This window comes from Calypte anna, chromosome 8 (genome assembly GCF_003957555.1).
Source record: "Calypte anna isolate BGI_N300 chromosome 8, bCalAnn1_v1.p, whole genome shotgun sequence".
Classification (NCBI taxonomy): domain Eukaryota; kingdom Metazoa; phylum Chordata; class Aves; order Apodiformes; family Trochilidae; genus Calypte; species Calypte anna.
The window spans coordinates 20,534,795-20,553,089 of record NC_044254.1 but is presented as its reverse complement, the minus strand read 5'-3'; the positions used below and the strand labels follow the sequence as shown (position 1 = coordinate 20,553,089).

At 61.9% G+C, this 18,295-nt stretch overlaps 1 protein-coding gene across 4 annotated transcripts; it reads left to right on the top strand.

Annotated features, from left to right (window-relative positions):
* The first annotated feature begins 599 nt into the window (after positions 1-599).
* Positions 600-17,924, top strand: SLC6A9 (solute carrier family 6 member 9). Of its 4 annotated transcripts, none has more exons than XM_030454984.1 (14): positions 600-667; positions 3,025-3,171; positions 11,441-11,597; positions 11,757-11,888; positions 13,089-13,341; positions 13,428-13,560; positions 13,908-14,042; positions 14,128-14,231; positions 14,310-14,547; positions 14,650-14,784; positions 15,093-15,192; positions 15,464-15,564; positions 15,770-15,940; positions 16,105-17,924. In XM_030454984.1, the coding sequence occupies exons 2-14, from the start codon at positions 3,142-3,144 to the stop codon at positions 16,315-16,317; spliced, it is 1,902 nt and encodes a 633-aa protein (XP_030310844.1). In that variant the 5' UTR covers positions 600-667; positions 3,025-3,141; the 3' UTR covers positions 16,318-17,924. The 4 variants fall into 4 exon arrangements, with proteins under 4 accessions (XP_030310844.1, XP_030310847.1, XP_030310845.1 ...); XM_030454985.1 differs by lacking the exon at positions 600-667 and adding an exon at positions 2,579-2,742; XM_030454986.1 differs by lacking the exon at positions 600-667 and adding an exon at positions 2,806-2,905.
* The last annotated feature ends 371 nt before the right edge of the window (positions 17,925-18,295 follow it).

Sequence of the window (18,295 nt, the reverse complement as noted above, 5' to 3'; positions counted from 1 at the left end):
CATGTCCACGCATGCCATGTGCCTGTGAAAGCTCCTGGCTGTCCATGTGCCTGTGGGTTGCAAGTGACCATGAGTGCCAAGTATGCCATGTGTGTGCCCATGTATGCCAACTGCATATTGTGCCCGTGTGTTCCATGTGTGCCCGTGTGTTCCATGTGTGCCCGTGTGTTTCGTGTGTGCCCTGTGCCCATGTGTGCCCGCAGGTCAGTGCATGCCCATGCATGCAGCTTGTCTGTGTGCACCCACATGTGTCCATCCATGTGTGCCATGGGGCCATGTGTGCCATGTCTACCTGTGTGTCATGTGGACCAAGTGTGTCCACAAGCGCCCGTGTGTGCCACCTGTGCCCACGTGTGCGGTGCGGGTTCTCACACTCCTCGGTGCCGGCGGTACCCTGGCCCCCGCTGCGGTGCGGGTGCGGATGCCGGAGAGGGGCGCTGGGGAGCGCGGCGGAGCGGGGGGCGGAGCGCGGCGGCGGGGGCGAGAGGCGGTGCCAGCCCCCACCGACCTCCAAACTTTCATTAACTCGGCAGCACCGGCGGTAGCGGCGGTTCTGGGCCTGGCACGGTACTGCCACTGATACCTGCAGCGGACCGGGCGCGGAGGGAAGGCGCCCCCGCGGGCCCACCCGGCGCGGCGGGAGGGGCCGGGTGGCGGCATGGGCACGGTAAGGGGCGCGTACCTCCGCAGGCACCGGGTGCCCGGCCCGGCCGGCAGCCGCGGGAGCATCGGGGTGCGGAGTTGGGAAGGGTTTGCTGTGGAAGGGCCGGGGGCTGCGAGGTTGTCTGGTACGGAGGCGCCGGCGCCACCGGGAACGGCACCGGCAACGACATCGAGAACGGCACCGGGAGCGGCCATCCGGCAGGACGGCGGCGGGAGCATGATGCGGGGCGGTCTCGCATCTGTTGCTCTTCTGGCGCGGTACCGGAGGAGGGCGAGGGCGCGGCGGGCAGAGCGGGGCCGCTCGTCGCTGCACACGGGGGGGACAGCGGGAACCGGTGCGGCCCGGCCCGGTGGCGGAGCGGGGGGGGCTGGCGGTAATTTTCCACGGGCATGTGCCGGGGCGGGGCGGCGGAGCAGCCACCACGTGGCGGCTGATGTAACCGGGGCCCCCCCCCGCCACCGGGCTGCACCGGGCGGCGGGCGCGTCGCGGCGAGTGCTTCCCGCGGGGCTGCGGCTGGAGCCACCTCCGGCGGGATAGGGAGGCAGGGCCGGCCCGCCGCCCGCCTCTCGTGGGTACTGGGGAGCCCTGGCTGCGGCGAGGCCGGCAGATGCCGGCGGAGGAAATGGCCTCGCAGGTGGCAGCGGCTGCACCGGTACCCCGGGGCCGCCCGCCGCGCGGGAAGCGATGAGGGGGCTCTTATCTTTTGGCCGGCCATCCGTGGCCTTCCCCTCTGTGCTGTGGACTGCCTCGTCTGCCGAGGTGTGACAGCTTATTCGGGAGACCCTGTTGGTGCTCAGGTGTCTCCGCTTCCACGGTGCCACCTGTCCCGTCTCTATGTACGAGTCTCCAGCCCTCCGAGCTGTCATGCCATACTACAGCTCTGGGACAGCCACCCTGTAGCACCAGTGCATTGCATCCCTGTCCCTGCCTGTCTCTCCCAGGGGATGGCGCAGCCTCGGGTATCTCTACAACCATCCTATTGCCGCCCCGCGACTGGCTGGGTGCTCTCCTCCTTGCCAGGCGAGGAGCGAAGCCAGCAGCTTCTTCGCTGGCATCCAGCCTTATCTGCACCTGGCAGACCCTGGGGGGAGTGGTGGGCCGTCCTTTTGGGCGCTTTCTCCACCCAGGACACAGGATGAGTCCCTGGGCTGAATCCAGGGCTGCAGAGCGGGTGCCTTTTGGCTGGTTGGCAACAGGTGTGTGGTGGGGAGGAGGTCTGGCTGGCAGCCTGCACCTCCCACCTCTGAGAAGTGCCCGTGCCACCCGAGGAGTGGGGTTTGTTGTCCTCTCTGCTCAGTGTTGACATTTTGGCTCCCCTTGGAAATGCAGTCACTCCTGGGGAGGGGTTTGGTGAGACCTGGTATCTGCTGGCAGCAGCCTGCCTGCACTGCAGGGGCTGGGGGCTCACTCCACATCTCCCAGCCTCCTGCCCTTTATCTCCGCCGTCCACGCTCCCTCTTCACAGCTTCAAGGCCTTGTGCCCCTGGAGCTGATCGTTCCATACCCACAGTGGCCTGGGGACGGGGCCTGGGGTGCTCAGCTGGTGGTCGGGAACCTTTTGTGGGGGTCGAGGGTCGTTCCCCAGCCAGCAAGGACACTGAGTGCTGGTGTGGGATCTGTAAACACCAGTGCTGTCGCACGGACAAGCAAACTGGTGTTTTGCAAGAGTGGCTGCCCCTCTCAGTGAGGTCAGGCTCTGGTGCTCCCTTGGGGCCTCGAACAGCCCCAGGCTGGGGCAGGGGCAAGAACAGGGGAGGCAGCTGCCTGTGCCTGTGCCCTGTCCGGCAGCACCTGGCACTTGGCAGAGCCCAGTGGCTCAGCCCCCCTGCGCTGCACGTGCATGCGATGCACCGGGGCAGAAAGCAATCGTTTCCCATCTGTGTCCTGCGCGGCAGCTGAGCCCTGAGCTGGCCCCGCTCCGCGCCCAGTCCCAGAGCTGCCGTGTGTTGCAGCCACTTCGGCTCCAGCTCTTACTGGGGGAGAACTCACGGGGCCCCTGCTCCTGCCCACGGCCCCCGACGCCCACCCATCGGGAGGCCAGAAGCCAGCTGCCCACAAGGTCGTCTGTCCACACCGGGTAAATCTTTAACTGCTTCTTGGGAAACACCTGGGAACTGCCACTCCTGTGGGTGCCAGGGGCTTCGGAGACTTTGGAGGGGTGGGAAGTGGCAGGAAGAGACCCCAGCACCCTGGGTCCCTGTGTCCTTTGTCAGCCCCACTCCTGTGTGCCCTGCGGGCAGGTACAGGGGAGCGATCTGCATGGCACAGCCCTGGTTCCTGGATGGAGAGGGAGGTCTGGGGTGGGGATATGCCCATCCCACCAGTCATGTCTCTCTTGGTGTCTCTTCCCTCTGCCCAGCTTGTTCTGACGGTGGATTGAAGCCCACCAGTGCTGGTGGTGCAGCCAGCGTGACGGAGAGCAGGCAGGAAAGGGACCCTGTGGTGGGCAGCCAGCACCGTGCTCCAGCCTCCAGGGATGGCCGATAAGTGCAGTGAGGGGCTGCTGGTAAGTGGCCGGGATGCGGGGAATGGGCTGGCATGGGCACCTGCTGCAGGGACCCACAGCACCAGGAGCAGGACACCAGGACTCCTGTAAGTCTTGGTGCACCCTGGGACTTCTGACCGGGACTGTGTCACCCTGGTGCTGCCCCAACACCTGTGGCATCCCATGGGACAGGTGCTGGCTGCTACTTGCCCTCAGCCTTCTGCCTGTGAGGCTCCCTGGTTGTGTTGTCTTGCCGTGCCTGGAGATGCTATCACCCATCTCACTTGCTTTGCCCAGCCTTATCTCCTGCCCCAGCTCTGCAGCTGGGCAGCTAAAGCAGAGAAGCCCCAGTTAGGCGGCTCCTCTGTCTGTTCTCAGTAAAGGGCATGGAAGCCCCTTAAGGGCCTGATACGGGGCTGTTTCCCCTCCACCTGCCAGACTCTCCTGGACTGGGCTGTAGGACAGTGTGCAGGCAGAGGCGGGTGTTTCTAGGCATTGGCGCAGTGCCTGACCCTTTGTCCTCACAAGTGGTGTGTTGCAGGGTGTTGTGTACTGGCCTGTTGTGCTTGCCTGCACCAGGGAGGGCTGCAGTGGATGGGGAGTGCTGGGGGATGTGCCTGGTGCGTGTCCTCTATGGAGGGCTCCGATGGAGGGCCCATGCTGGTGGTGGTTCTGCTGTTTGGTGAGGAGTTTGGGAGTTCCAGGCTTGGTTTTCTGTGCCAGTCTGCCACACTGTGCCTGGCAGGTGAGCTCAGGCTAGGCTTGGTTTTTCCCTTTTTCCCAATGAATGGGACCTGAATGCCAGGGCTGACATGATTGCCGGGCCCTTCCCTTCCCGGGGGGCTTCCCGAAATAGCTGCACACTCCAGCCAGAGGGCCTGTAGCCAGGATTTCTCTGGGAAGCCAAGCACCAGGGGAGCGGCGTGCCCAGCAGGCACTTCCAGCTCACTTGCATGTACACGGCTCCACCACTTGTGTGTCCCAGCATGGCCTCAGTGGCTGTGCCTGCAACGGGGAGTCCAGCACCCATCCTGCCCACAATGGGCAGAGTAGAGGGGTCAGGGCGGCTGTTGGGATGGGAAGACAGGTTCCTCCAGGGGAAGCTCTTGGCTGGGAACAGGAATGTATCCAAGTTCGGTCAGGGTTCTTTCACTGGGATGTGCTCCTGCACATGCAGGGTGCTTCCTGTGATTCCATGCTGCCACAGCATCCTTGCTCTGGCCAGAGCAGTTGGCAGTGCACCTGGGCAGGGGCTGAGCCTGGCACCTGCAGCAGGCAGCTAGGCCTGGGAGCACCCACTTTCTCCTGATCAATATTTAACTAATTTCTTGGAAGTACCTGACCAGCCCATACTGGGACTGGAGTGTGCAGAGAAGTGGGAAGGGTTAGGGGACCATGGGGCCTGGCACGCACTGTGCTAGTCACCTTGGCTTACAGCCCTCTGCCTGGGGCACCCCTGTTTGTGGGGCTGAGAGGACACCCGTGCATGGGGGTGCTGGTGAAGGGGCTGCAGGAGCAAGGCAGGCCCCCATGAGAGCATCTGTGCTCCTGAGGCATCCCTTCTCCTAGAGCATCCCTGCGCTGCATTAGCTGCAAGAGCCTCCGGAGGAGTTGTAGCAGGACAGGCGCTGGCTGCTGAGCTGCCTGGGTCACTGGGGAAAGGAGCTAATCTCCTTGGCTTGCCTCCAGAGTCCTGCCTGTCGCCTTGTAAAGTGCTGTCCCAGCCTGTCCTCTCATCCCTGCCTGCAGGTGCAGTCCCTACTCAGGCAGGTGTGTGCAGCTCCAGGACCAGGATTTTTTTGTGGCGGGGTTTGGGATGCCTGCTGTGGCCAGTCTGTGGAGGGTCAGGGGTGTGATGGAGGCAGCAGCTGGGAGATATGCATCCATGCCTCAGTTTCCCCACCTGCAAGCTAGGACCTGTGCCTTCCTGTCAGTCTCAGGGTGACATGGATGCCTTGTTGTGCTTTTGTACGCACTGTATTTTGTGGATTCCTCTGGGAAGGTCTGCATGCTCACTCAAAAACCATAAGCAGGAGAGTGGGCAGTGCCCACCCAAACCCTGCAGAGGCAGCAGGTGCCCTGCTGTGGTGCAGGGCAGCTCTAAAGCCTCCAAGGATCAGTGGGCAGGAAAGTCCTCATGGGGCCACAGGGGAGTAAGGAGGGCTTGACTGTCTCTCTCTTCCCAGCCTTTAAGGACATTTTGTTTTGGCCTCTTCAGGGCGCTTTGTTCAGGTTCCAGCAGTGCCAGCGGCTCCTGACTCCCAGGGCTGCCTTGCTGGCACGGCTGAGCTGCCTTCAGCTGCAGGCATCTGCCTCAGGTGGGTTCCTGCCATCAGCTGGGTGGACATTGGGGCACCACTCCCACTGCCCTGATAGGGATTAAGGGCTGGGGAGGGGGGGGGGCCTGGCTGTCTCAGACACCCCCAGCAGTGTGGTACTGTCGGCCAGTGGCCATGGGCAGGGGGGCCAGCAGAGCTGCGGAAGTGGCTTTTGGCTGCGGGAGCCCTTCCCGGAATACCAAGGGGCAGTGATGGGGCGGGCTGGCGGGGGATTTTTCTGCCTGAATGCCCTGGAAGAATCGTGTCTGCCCCAGGAGAATGGGGCTGGAGAAACGCAGCCCCGGCGGGAAGCGCCTGGCTAGGGGATGGTAGCACCAGGGTAGGTTGCTGGTTACCATCCCTGCCCTGCAGCCTTGATTGGGGACAGGGTGATGGGGCTGGAAGACCCGTGGTCATCCCCCATGTGTCCCACTGCCTTTACCTCTCTAGCTGAGCTCCAGCACGACCAGCCAGCTGGGATGGGGACAGAGGTGTCAGGGGAAGTGAGGGTCCCACTGTCAGCCCTTTATTTCCAGCAGCAGGTCCCTATGTGCCTGGCAGTCCTCTCAGGCTGCTGGCAGGGCTTCTGGGGGAACAGTACTGTGTTCCCATGGGCTGGTGTAGGGGCCACAATCCTTGGGATGGGGCGGTGGGTTCCGCCATGCTCAGATTGCCTTGGGGGGCACGGGGGGCAGTGCTGGGGAGGCAGAATGTCTGGTGGAGGCATGCAGGTGGCCTGGGCAAGATGGTGCAGCCAAACTAGGGCATCAGGGGATGCCAGTTGTGAGGTGTTGAGGTATGTGCCCGCATGTGGGGCAGGACTGGAGGTCTGGGCTGGGGTTTCTGGGGCTGGCATAGCATGGAGTGGCTCTGGGCTTGCAAGTGTCCCAGTGGGGCATAGCTGGGTGCTGTTATCCCATGAATGGGGCATGTCCCAAGCGACCAAGGGGCCAGTGCAGAAGGGGACAGGGACAGGCCTGTGGGGGGGCGACTGAGTACCCACCCACACACGTGTGCTGTTCACGTGTGCGCCCGCAACCACCGCTGCCCAGACCCCAGATGGTTGCCCGAAAGCGCTGGCCCGTCCCCCCGCCCTCGGCACACCATCACGCCTCACTGGCGCCTTGGCCGTGCTTCCCAGCCAGGGCACAGGGCTGGGAGCAGCTGGGGCACCTCAAGCCAGTCCAGGAGGCACCCCATGCCACCTCCCATGGGACACAGCACCTCACCATGGTCCCACCCCACACCGTCAAGGGGGTGTGTGGGGCTGCTCTGGGATGTCAGGGTGGCAGTGAGAGTCATGGCACAGCCCTGCCAGCCAGATGGTCCCCCGCAGGGCAGTAACCTTGTCACCAAGAGACCCCATGATGTTGCCAGCAGTATGACGTCAGTGTGAAATAGCATGGCATGGTGCTTAGGGTGTGCCAGCAGGCAGGTTTGTCCCTGCCACCCCATCCCACAGGGGGGCCATGCCTGGACCCCACAGCCCTCCAGTGGCAGGGGTTGGGGCTGGGTGTGCGGGGCCAGGCAGCTGCATGGGCTATAGGGATAGGTGTGGGGAGGGGCTGGGGGTGTCAGGCCATGGGAACAGAGGGCACTGAGGGGATAGGGCTCTCTGCCATGCTCCAAACACAGGTGTGTGTTCCCCTGACCAGAGAGGCAGTGGTGCCCATGGGGAGGGCAGTGCTGCCCACCCGAGCGTGCAGGGCTTTGAGCAGCTGGATCCCACTAATGAGACCTCATTAAGCAGGATGGGACTCAGCCTGCTGTGCAGCCTGCCTTGCTTGTGCCTACTAGGGGAGGGGTGGTGCCTGACTCATGGGGGGAAACTGAGGCAGGGGGCTTCCCTGTGGTCTTGGGCAGGCAGGGGTGGTGCCAGAGAGGGTGGTGTGGTGGGATGCCAGTGCCATGGCGGGGCGGGCGGCGAGGGGCTGAGCCTGGCTGGGAGGCAAGTGGGGAGCAGTGCCAAACGCCGGAGGCAGCAGGCGGGGGGAGGTGGCTGCTGCGCTGTAGCCTGAGGTGCCAATGAAGCCAAGGACTCACCAAGCTGGCCAGCCTGGCCCCCCGGATGGCAGCCATGGGCAGCTGTGCCCCCCCAGGTCCCCTCAGCAGGTCAGTGGGGAGGTGAAAGCAGGGTTTGGGGGGCAGAGTGAGGGGCTGGGCTGTTGCCACCACCCTCCAGAGCCATGGCTCTTGAAGCCCTTTGTGCTGGCTCTGGAGCAGTGGATCTGCAGGACTGAGGCACAGATGTAGTTCAGTGCTTGGGGTGCTGGGTAAGCACCCCCAAACTCTACAGCCAGGGACGTGGGGTGCCCTGGGGAGGGACGGCACTGGGCTGCACCAAGCCCCACCGTGGCCTCAGCTGTGTTGGGAGCAAGAAGAGAATTCAGGACAGTTTTGTGTTTTGTTAACTCTGGAGCCTACTGATTGCAAGAGGGGTGTAAAGCACTCCTTCACCTTACTTACTGCTGGAGGGGCAGAGTCTAGTTAAGACTCAGCCCCCTCCTTTTCCCTCTATATCATGAGCATTAGCACGCAGTGTCAAAGCATACCACAGCCCCCATGGCACCCCTGGGTTTAGTTGGTGCTGCTGTGGGGAGCTGGCAGAGCATGCTCAGGGTGGTCAGTGGGACTGTGCAGCCTCCCTGCATTGGGGATGGTCAGGGCTGAGTAGCACTGCAGGGGGTCCTACAATTTGGACATCCCACTCAGCATTGTGTCACTGTGGCCCTGGGAGAGCTCACTTGCCTGTGGCCATTCTGTCACTTAAGGTCGATGCTGCACACTGCTCAGGCCATGCCAGGTGTCCTTGCCCCTGTACTGTGCTCTGCCACACTGGGGCAGGCACCACAGAGAGAGAGCATTGGTGGCTGGGGTGTGCTGGTGGGGCAGGCAGAACTGGGAGAGACAGTCTGGGAGGGCATGGCAGACTCTGGCACAGAGCTGGCACTTCTGGGTTCATCAGCTCTTGTGCCAGGGGCTGGGAGTGCGGGGAACTGGTTATAGGGGCACCCTAGGCATTCTGCACCCCACTTCCCTGGCCCTGGAAGAGTGACTCAATTTTGGTACACAATGTAATTATCATCCATTTATACCTTTGGCAGCCCCTGCCTCACCCAGCCATGACTGTATCACTATTGCCATAGCAAAGAGCAATGACATCAGGCTGATGACATCAAGGGCTGACTGGTTGCAGAAGCAGCCTTGGTACCCCATTAGGAGGCTAGGAAAGGAACTGGGGGTCTGTCACTGGTTCAGGGATGGCTGCATAAGGCTAATTCCCCATGGAGTGATTCTGCTGGGCTCGAATACCTTCGTGGTAGCAGTTTGGGAAGAAATTGGGGGACCATGCTGGAGTTGCCTCCCATGGGGACATCCCCTCCCAGCATCACCCCCACCACTATCATGAGCTTCCCAGACATAAATCAGAGCCCCCTGGGGAAGTGGGGGGCATCCGGGCACCTCAGCCAAGCTGTCATTGTGCAAGGCAATGCTGCTTAGCATGAGAAAGGCTCCGGTGCCAGGCGGTGTGATGGATGATTCCTGCTCCACTGGGCTGGGGAAGTGTTAGCAATGAGGGGGGGGGTCCCTAGGGAAGAGGGAGGAAGGATGCCCCAGGCACCCTGAACTTCCCCTTGAGGATGTCTTCTTCCTTCCCCCTGATGTTTTTACCCAAGTCAGGCATCTTTTGGAACTGCAGGAGAAAATCTGGGGTGTGAGAACAGGACACCTCTTCCTCGCCCCCCCCCCCATACAGAGGCTCCATCCTTTGCAGCCCAATTCTGTGTCAGCCCCACAGTGGGGACATGGCAGGGTCCCCACCTTCCCATACACCAGGTTTCTCTGTGTCCCTCCCCCTTTTACCATGTGGGGTTGGAAGGATGGTTAATGAGTGTAAAGGACGGGGTGACCTTCCCAGATTTGGGGAGAGGGGGGTTGGTAGCAAGCTGATGGGTGAGCATGCAAGTGTTTGCGCACGTGCGCGTGCTTGTGCACGCATGGGCACACATGTGGCTGCCCCCTTACTGGGGACAAGTGCCAAAGCCCCGTGCTGCAGAAAAGGTGGGGGGGAGCAGCAGAGGCCTGGTTCTCTCATTGCACTGGTGCCAGGAAGCTGAACATTGGGGTAACCCTTTGGGCATGGGGGTCAAGCTGCACTGGGGTCACCCAAGCAGAGTGGTGACCCTCCAGCTTTGGGACAGGGATGAGGTTCCTTTTGAGCACCAGGCTAAGCAGAGGCTATGCAGAGTGTTATCCCTCTCTCCCCAAGACCCTTTGCCAAGGAGATTGGAGCACTGCCCCTCTCCTGCTGTCCGTGCTGCTCATTAGGAGCCTTGTTAGTGTGAGCAGCTTAATCAGAGGCTTCCCGCTCGGATCAGCCTGCTTGAGCGGGCAGCGTGCCCTGGCATGGGGACAGTGCCAGCGTCTTGTATCCCCCGCCCCGGGGACCCCTTAACCTTGCTCCCATTCAGTACCCCACAATGAGAGCTTCCCCCCAGAGGGGCTCCCACAGCATCCAGCGCTGCTGTCAGCTGACTTCTGACAGAGCCTCTGCCCATGGGGTCTGGCATGGGCACCTGGGTGCCATGGCCAGCCATGGCCGGTGTATCACCCCTATAGCCCAACCCAAAGCACCCACTGATCCCCCCATCGCCTCTCTGCCCCAACCCCGCGCCCCGGCAGCCCCCCCGCAGCCCTCGGCGCGTGCAGGCCCCGCTTGCAGCAGATGGCTTTGTTTGGCAGCGCGGTGCCGGAGTCGCCGGGCATCACGTCCCGGCTGTGCCGGCCCTAATCGAATGATACGGTTAGGTGCACCGCGCCTGCTGCTTGCGCCCCGCCGGCATGAGCAGATCCGAAGCGACGGCTCCCATTTGCGGCCCACTTGCTGCTGGCATCAGCCATCGTGGGGGGCACATGTGGGGGGAAATGTGTGCAGCAGAGGGAGAAGCATGAGTGGGCATAGGCATGGGGGTGTCTATGGTGAGGAGACTGGCACTGCGGAGCTCTAGCCTCCTCCTATGGTTGCTGGCATCCCATGGGTGCTGCGAGGCTATGGACATCAGCACTGTCACATCCCATGGACCCAGTACCTGACCATGGGTAGGGAAGGAAGGGCTTGAGGCACCCACAGCACCTCCAAAATGCCATCTGCCCCTCAGCCCGACCTACCAGAGCTCAGCAGCAGCTGGACGGGATATTCCTGCAAGGCTGGGGCCATGCTGGGACTGAGCCATGGGATGCTGGGTGCCATCGCCACCGGGGGTGCTGAGCGCTCATCCCTGTTGTTGTCCCCGGTGTAAGCTGGCATTGTTTGGCAGCCTACACAAAGCACCCTTTCTTGCCCTCATCTGCCCCCCCCCTAACCCCTGTCTCCCCTCCAGTGAGGGTTGGAGCCCTGAAGCTGTCCCTGGGGGGGACCCACCTGCACAGGACCCTGCCATGCTGCCCCGAGCACGGTGCCCTCCCTGGGTACTGAGCCACTGGCAGGACCCCAGCTGCAACAGGGTGCCTTTCATGGGGTTGGGGGAGTATGCAGCCAACCCCACCCCCCAGCTGCTATAGTCACTGCTCCCCACTCCCCATTGAGGTGGGCCCCTGCTTCACCATGAGGGTCTCACCGTTCCCCCCAGTCGTGGACAGTGGCCACCCAGCGGGGCCTCTCTTGCTGGGCGCGGGGGGGGGGCAGTGCGGGAACAGAGGCCCCTTTGTGCTCTGGCGCCTGGACCTGCTTTGTATGAGTTGCAGGCTCTTCCTTCGCTGCAGCCCAGCTCCGGGCAGAGCTATTCATTGGGGGGGCCGCCACCACTCCCTCCCCCTCCTTGGCACTGCCTGTGTGTGGGGGGGGGTGGGGGAGGAGGGAGGGATGGGGGCAGGATGTAGGGGACCACCCAGCCCTCCTCAGAGCTGTCACCCCTCTGGTGGGACTGGGAGGGGGGTCCCTGATTGACGCACCTCACGACATCTCTCTACAGAACGGCACTGTGCCCGGGGACCAGGGCAAGCAGGACAAGAGCATCAAGCGTGGCAACTGGGGCAACCAGATTGAGTTTGTGCTGACCAGCGTGGGATATGCTGTGGGGCTGGGCAACGTCTGGCGCTTCCCATACCTCTGCTACCGCAATGGGGGAGGTGGGTGTCATCAAGAGGGGTGTGTAGGGGGAGGGGCATGCATCCTGGGCCCTTGCAGTGCTTGCTGGCCCCAGGCTTGTCGGGGTGATGGAGGGCAAAGAGAGAATGGCTATGCCCATGGTTGCTTTCTTCTCTCACCCTCTGGTTCCTGCCCGCCAGGTGCCTTCATGTTCCCCTACTTCATCATGCTGGTGTTCTGCGGCATCCCCCTCTTCTTCATGGAGCTCTCCTTTGGGCAGTTTGCCAGCCAGGGCTGCCTTGGCGTCTGGAGGGTCAGCCCCATGTTCAAAGGTAAGGGGCTGCATCTCCCCACCAACACATGCTGGCATGGGGCATCTGCCAGCACAGTCCCCAGCACATGGTTACACTCCACGTGTCCCCTGCACACACACGTCTGGCATGCTGCACAGGCACCTGCAGCTCCCACAGCCCTGCACACCTTGCACACCCACCCCTTGCACGTGCACACCTTGCACGACCAGCTTGCATATGCATGCCTCGCACACCCAGCTTGCAAATGCACGCCTCACACACCCAGCTCACACATACAAGCTTTGCACATGCACCACTGGCTATGTTGCAGGGGTCCTGTCCCACCCCAGGCTGTACTGCCCTGCACACACAGTCTTCCCGGTGTCCCTGAAGGCATCACACATGTCCCTGCACACAAAACACATCCCCTCTGCACACCCCAGCCCTGCACTGGCAGTCACTGCAAGCATTACACACACAACCCTGTACTCACCACCCATGTCCCCAGCATGTCCCTCTTGCACTTGTCCCCTGAACACACTCTGTGTGCCTGCAGCCCCTTCAGCTGTGGGCACACTCCTGCAGTCCTCTACCTGCCCCTTTGGCATTGGGTGCTGTGCCCACATTGTGGGTGCTGGCCATACTGAGAAGTTGCCAAACCGTGGCTGGACCGTGTCCTGGACCCAGTCTCCCAGTATGTTCCTGTGTGCCAGAGCACATGCCTACACACTGCCAGCTGGGTAGCACACCCACACATGGCATATTGAGTGCAGGCAGCTTGTGTGCACATTCTGCATGGTGGCATGCTCAGTCTGGGTGCGTGCCCCATGCTTTTGTGGCCTCTGTCACCAGCCACCAGGTAGCTGTAGCCTGAAAGTCACCATGGCAATGTAAGGAGAGACTCCCACCCAGTGGTTCTCCAAGCAGGTCTCCAGACCCTAAGGGTTTGCCTGCAGGCTTGCAGGTCGTGCACCCTGAGTGTTTTGCCACACGTCCCAGGGCACTCAGCACTTCAGAGCTTGTTCAGAGGTAGGGGACTCCATGCACAATGGCGGGCTGAGCTGCGCAGTGTTCTCCACCCCAGTGCCAGAGCCGGGTCCTGAGCAGCAGCATGACTGCAAGGCTGCTGACATCACTGCGTGCTGCCATACGCCCCCCACGCCACAGTTCCCCGTGCTGCACCCTGTGCCCGTGCCATGCCACACTGTGCCGCTCACCCCTCCCCGGTGCTGTTCCCAGGCGTGGGCTACGGGATGATGGTGGTGTCCACATACATCGGGATCTACTACAACGTGGTGATCTGTATTGCCTTCTACTACTTCTTTGTGTCCATGACGCGCGTGCTGCCCTGGACATACTGCAGCAACACCTGGAACACGCCCGACTGTGTGGGGGTGCTGGACGGAAACGTCTCCAGCCGTGCTGCCCTCAACCTCACCCATCTCCTCAACTCCACCCAGAAGCGTACCAGCCCCAGCGAGGAGTACTGGAGGTACTGGGGATGGGACAGGTACAAGGGACAGGGCAGGTAGTGGTGGTGGGACCCCACTGACACCAGCTGCCCCCCAACCTGTGCAGGAGGTACGTGCTGAACCTGTCAGATGACATCGGGAACCTGGGTGAGGTGCGCCTGCCCCTCCTGGGCTGCCTTGGAGTCTCCTGGGTCGTCGTCTTCCTCTGCCTCATCAAGGGCGTCAAGTCCTCGGGGAAGGTACCTGCATGCTCCTCCTCTGCGCCCTGCACTCCCTCTCCAGACTTGGTCCCTTCTGTAGTGGAAAGGTTTCTCACATTGTAGATGTGACCCCACCCCTTCTGGGCAGGCTCCTCCCACTCTGGGAAAAGCTACACCCCTTGTGGACACAGCTCCTCCCATGTGGCCATGGCCACACCTTCCCTAAATGTAGCCCTCCCTGGACCATACCTTCTCCTTACTGTCTCATGCTCCACACCCTAACCATAATCCCTCCCCTGCCCTCCACCCAAGTCAAACCCGGTCCCACTCCGGGCCACACCCTCTGTCCTTGGTCCACCCTTGCTAAAGGTGCCACCCCCCCACAGGTGGTGTACTTCACGGCCACCTTCCCCTATGTGGTGCTCACCATCCTCTTCGTGCGCGGCATCACGCTGGAGGGGGCCATCACAGGCATCATGTACTACCTGACACCCCAGTGGGACAAGATCCTCAACGCCAAGGTGAGCAGGGACAAGGGGTGGTGGGTAGGTTGCTAAGGGATGAGCAGGGCTGGGGGACACAGCACTGACCACCTCCTCATCGCAGGTGTGGGGTGATGCAGCCTCACAGATCTTCTACTCGCTGGGCTGTGCCTGGGGTGGACTCATCACCATGGCCTCCTACAATAAGTTCCACAACAACTGCTACCGGTGAGCATCCAGCCATAGCTGCTCAGCCCCCCTTCTGTCCCCAAGTCCCACCACTAACCCTGACCACTCTCCCCACAGGGACAGCATCATCATCAGCATCACCAACTGCGCCACCAGTGTCTATGCAGGCTTTGTCATCTTCTCCATCCTGGGCTTCATGGCCAACCATTTGGGTGTGGACGTCTCCAAAGTGGCTGATCACGGCCCTGGCCTGGCCTTTGTGGCTTACCCCGAGGCCCTCACTCTGCTTCCTATCTCTCCCCTCTGGTCCATCCTCTTCTTCTTCATGCTCATTCTCCTGGGGCTGGGCACACAGGTAAGGGGGTGGTGGGGCAGCATGGTGGGGTCACTGTGTTGCGGTAGAGCGGCATGGTGGGGCCTAAGTGGTGACATGCTGCCCCCTGCACCCCATGTGCAGTTCTGCCTGCTGGAGACACTGGTCACGGCCATCGTGGACGAGGTGGGCAATGAGTGGATCATCCGCAGGAAGACATTTGTGACACTGGGGGTAGCCGTGGTGGGCTTTCTGCTGGGTGTTCCGCTCACCACACAGGTAAGCGGAACTGTTCCACACATGGAACTGTGATGACAGGATACCTGGTGCCTGTGCTGTTGCTATGGTGAATGTGGTACTGACACCATCAGCTATGTCCATATTCTTGCCATGACCACCGCGGTGGTGGTGACATCCAGGGCCTGGTGTTGCCATGCCAATACTGGCAATGGTATCCACACTAAATGTCACCACGCTGACCCTGGCACTGGGTGCTGCCACAGTGGTGGTATCAAAGCTGTTGGTTGCCATTGCCACATCGATGGCAGTACCACCATGGCAACCATGCCAACTGGTCCCTCTCACAGGCAGGCATCTACTGGCTCCTGCTGATGGACAACTATGCTGCCAGCTTCTCCTTGGTGGTCATCTCCTGCATTATGTGTGTGGCCATCATGTACATCTACGGTAGGTACAACCACCTGTGGCCAATCAGTAGGCAGAGCTGCCCTAGCCAACCAATGGGGAAGAGGGTGGGCTAAACTTCTAGCCAGTGGGTGGTTTGCTCTGTTAGCTGTCAAGGCCATTGGCCAATTGGGAGACCCATGACATGAGGGGCCTGGTGGGTCACACCATCCAGGGTTTGAAGCTGCTTCCGGGCAGTAGTGGGAGGGGGCTGAGGGTCCTACTGGTACCTCATCACAGCTGCACAAGTGTTGATGGCCATGTGTCTCCACAGGGCACCGCAACTACTTCAAGGACATTGAGATGATGCTGGGTTTTCCACCTCCGCTCTTCTTCCAGATCTGCTGGCGCTTCATCTCACCTGCCATCATCTTTGTGAGCACTGCAACCAGGGGGCACGGGGCACGGGGCCAAGGGAGGAGGGAGCAAGGAGCCCATCTGGACACATCACTTGCCTGCCCTGGGGAGGAGGGTGCTGGGCTGCAGAAGGGCAGCAGGGACAGGGCAGAACAGGGGGGTTGGGGAGGCAGGGAGCAGACTGGCTGCTCCCAACTGGCTGATCCTGCCTGTCCCTCCCCAGTTCATCCTGGTCTTCACAGTGATCCAGTACCGACCTATCTCCTACAATGACTACGTCTACCCCACCTGGGCCATCAGCATTGGCTTCCTCATGGCACTTTCCTCTGTCATCTGCATCCCCATCTATGCCATCTACAAAGTGTGCTGCTCTGAGGGGGACACGCTGCTGGAGGTGGGTGCCCAGGGGCTAGACCTTCTTGCCCATGTCCATCTGGGTCAAGGTGCATTCTGCACCCCACCAGAGCTGGTGGTACCTCTGGCATATTGGGGGGGATGCTGGGGCAGGGGAATGCAGTGAGTTCTAACCTTATTTTCATTCTCTCCCTCTCTCTTCAGCGCTTGAAAAATGCTACCAAGGCAAGCAAGGACTGGGGCCCAGCACTGGCAGAGCACCGCAGCGGGCGCTACGCCCCGGCGTTCAGCCCCTCCACCGAGTCCCACCTGGAGGTGCAGCCCCTGCAGCCGGAGAAGAGCCGGAGCGAGATGGCAGCTGCCTCCCCCCTGCAGGGCAGCAACGGCTCAGCCCACAGCCAGGACTCCAGACTGTGACCCCCCACCGTCCCTGCAACCCTTCTAACCCCTCCCGCGCGGTGACACTTTCGCACCTTCCGCTGGCGGAGCCTGGCTCCGGGCCACACCGGACAGTGGGGGGCTCTCAGCGCCCGTCCCCGAGACCCCCGCACCTCGCCGGTTAACCCCTTCTTCCTCGCCCACCCCCCCCGCCCCGTGGCGTTTGTTAACCCTTGTGTTTACGGTAACCTTTGTGCGCGACGCTGGGACAAGAGAGGAGGGGGCACAGCCCCAGGAGGGCCGGGAGCCAGAGGCACTTTTCAGGGGCCCTGCCCCAGGGGGATGCACAGGATGGGGGGATGGTAGCAGGATGCCCCTGCCTCCTGGCCCCCCTACATCCAGGCACCCCGCCCCACTGTGGGGCAGCCTTCTGGCCTACCCAGGGAGGGGGTGTGGGATTGGAGTGGGGCTGGGGCACGCTGGGACTGCCCGCAGCTGCTCCAAGCTGTGTGTGCAGAGGGTCGGCATGGTGGGGATTGTCACTGCAGGGACCCCTGGCCTGGGCCGGCACCCACTGTGGCTCAGAGCCTGCAGGGTCCCACAGGTGGCCATGCCCGGGGATGGTGCCAGGCACCAGATCTGCACAGGGAGATGGGGGCAAGCATGCTGCCTCCCCCAGGCAGCAGGATCTCATGACATAAGACACAAGCACTTGGAGAAGACACATACATGTGTGTGTGTCCCTCACAATTATGGGGGCTATGGGCACGCATATGGCATACATGGGCACACACATACACATGGTGCCCCAGGGTTGTGCAGGTGGTGAGCTGGTATGCACCACCACCCCCACCCCTCCCACATGCACCCCTCCACTCTGTGGCCCTACTGGCGGGCTATGGGTGCCTACCTGGGTGGCTAGGCAGCCCAGCACTGCTGCCTGCGCTGCAGTAGGGCAGGAGGCTGGGGAGCACTTAAGCCTGGCTGGGGGGTGATGGGGCAGGGCTGGGGTTCAGCTATCCATGGCAGCCCCAGCAGAGGGAACCTTCCACGGTGCTAAAGGGGAGCAGGATGGACTGCCCCCCCACTCCCCCAGCTAGTGAGAGGTACCAGTGGATATGTGGAGGGCTGCACCAGCCCCCTTGCTCCAAACCGTCTGGGGACTCGTGGTCCCCAACCAGTATTAGTGGAGCAGGATGCACTGGCAAAGGCCAGACAGTTTTAAATTTGTCTTCCAGCTCCAGCCAAAGGATGGAGCTCTTGATTTGGGGTGGATGGGGTGGGAAGGGTCCCACCCCACTGCTCCCCTCCCAGCCAGCACCCTGTGCCCCCCCTCCCCGTGCTGCAGCCCCAAGGCTGGCACAGGGACATGGCATGGCAGCGGGAGGTGGTGGGCAGTGGGCACTGAGCCCCGGCAGGATGTTCCAGCTCCCCTGGCCCTGTCCTGAGCCCCCTTGCCATGCTGTGGCGAGGGGTGCAGGTTCCCGCATGGTGCCCGTGCCCTGCCCCACGTGTCACACTGCTACTCTTCACCTCTATAATCGTTAGCAATAACGTGCGTGTCCCTGGGCAGCACTGCCTGTGCCAGTGTCTCCCAGTGTAGAGTTCTAAAGTATCCTAGATTTTAATGAGATTTATATTCCTGAGGCTGTGTCCTGCTGTGCCCTTCTCTGGGGACCCTGGGGAGGGATGTGTGTGCTGGAGACTGGGGGGGCGGATCATGGTCCCATGGGAGCAGCCCTTTCCCTCCTGGATGCTGGACATGGGCACTGAGCAGCCAGGCTGGGTGCTGAGGAACATGCTTGTCCCTTGCCCTGCTTGTACCTACAAAGCCAGCTGGAGCTAAGGCAGAGAATGTGGGCAAGGGGCTTCTCCCTGCTGTGGGAGAGCACTGTCCCCAAGGTGGGCAGCAAGTGTCCAGGGCACAGTGAAGGTACATGGCTTTGCTCCATACATGTCTGGGACAGGTCGTGCTGGACAATCTGAGAGAGGCTCCAAGGGTGGGCAGGGCAGGGAG

What these genes read in the sequence shown, in the direction of transcription:
- SLC6A9 (XM_030454984.1), top strand. Translation starts at nt 3,142, where the DNA reads ATGGCCGATAAGTGCAGTGAGGGGCTGCTG. An exon ending in TCCTGGGGCTGGGCACACAG is followed by an intron (nt 14,548 to 14,649) that starts GTAAGGGGGTGG and finishes CCCCATGTGCAG; the next exon opens with TTCTGCCTGCTGGAGACACT. An exon ending in GGCCATCATGTACATCTACG is followed by an intron (nt 15,193 to 15,463) that starts GTAGGTACAACC and finishes GTGTCTCCACAG; the next exon opens with GGCACCGCAACTACTTCAAG.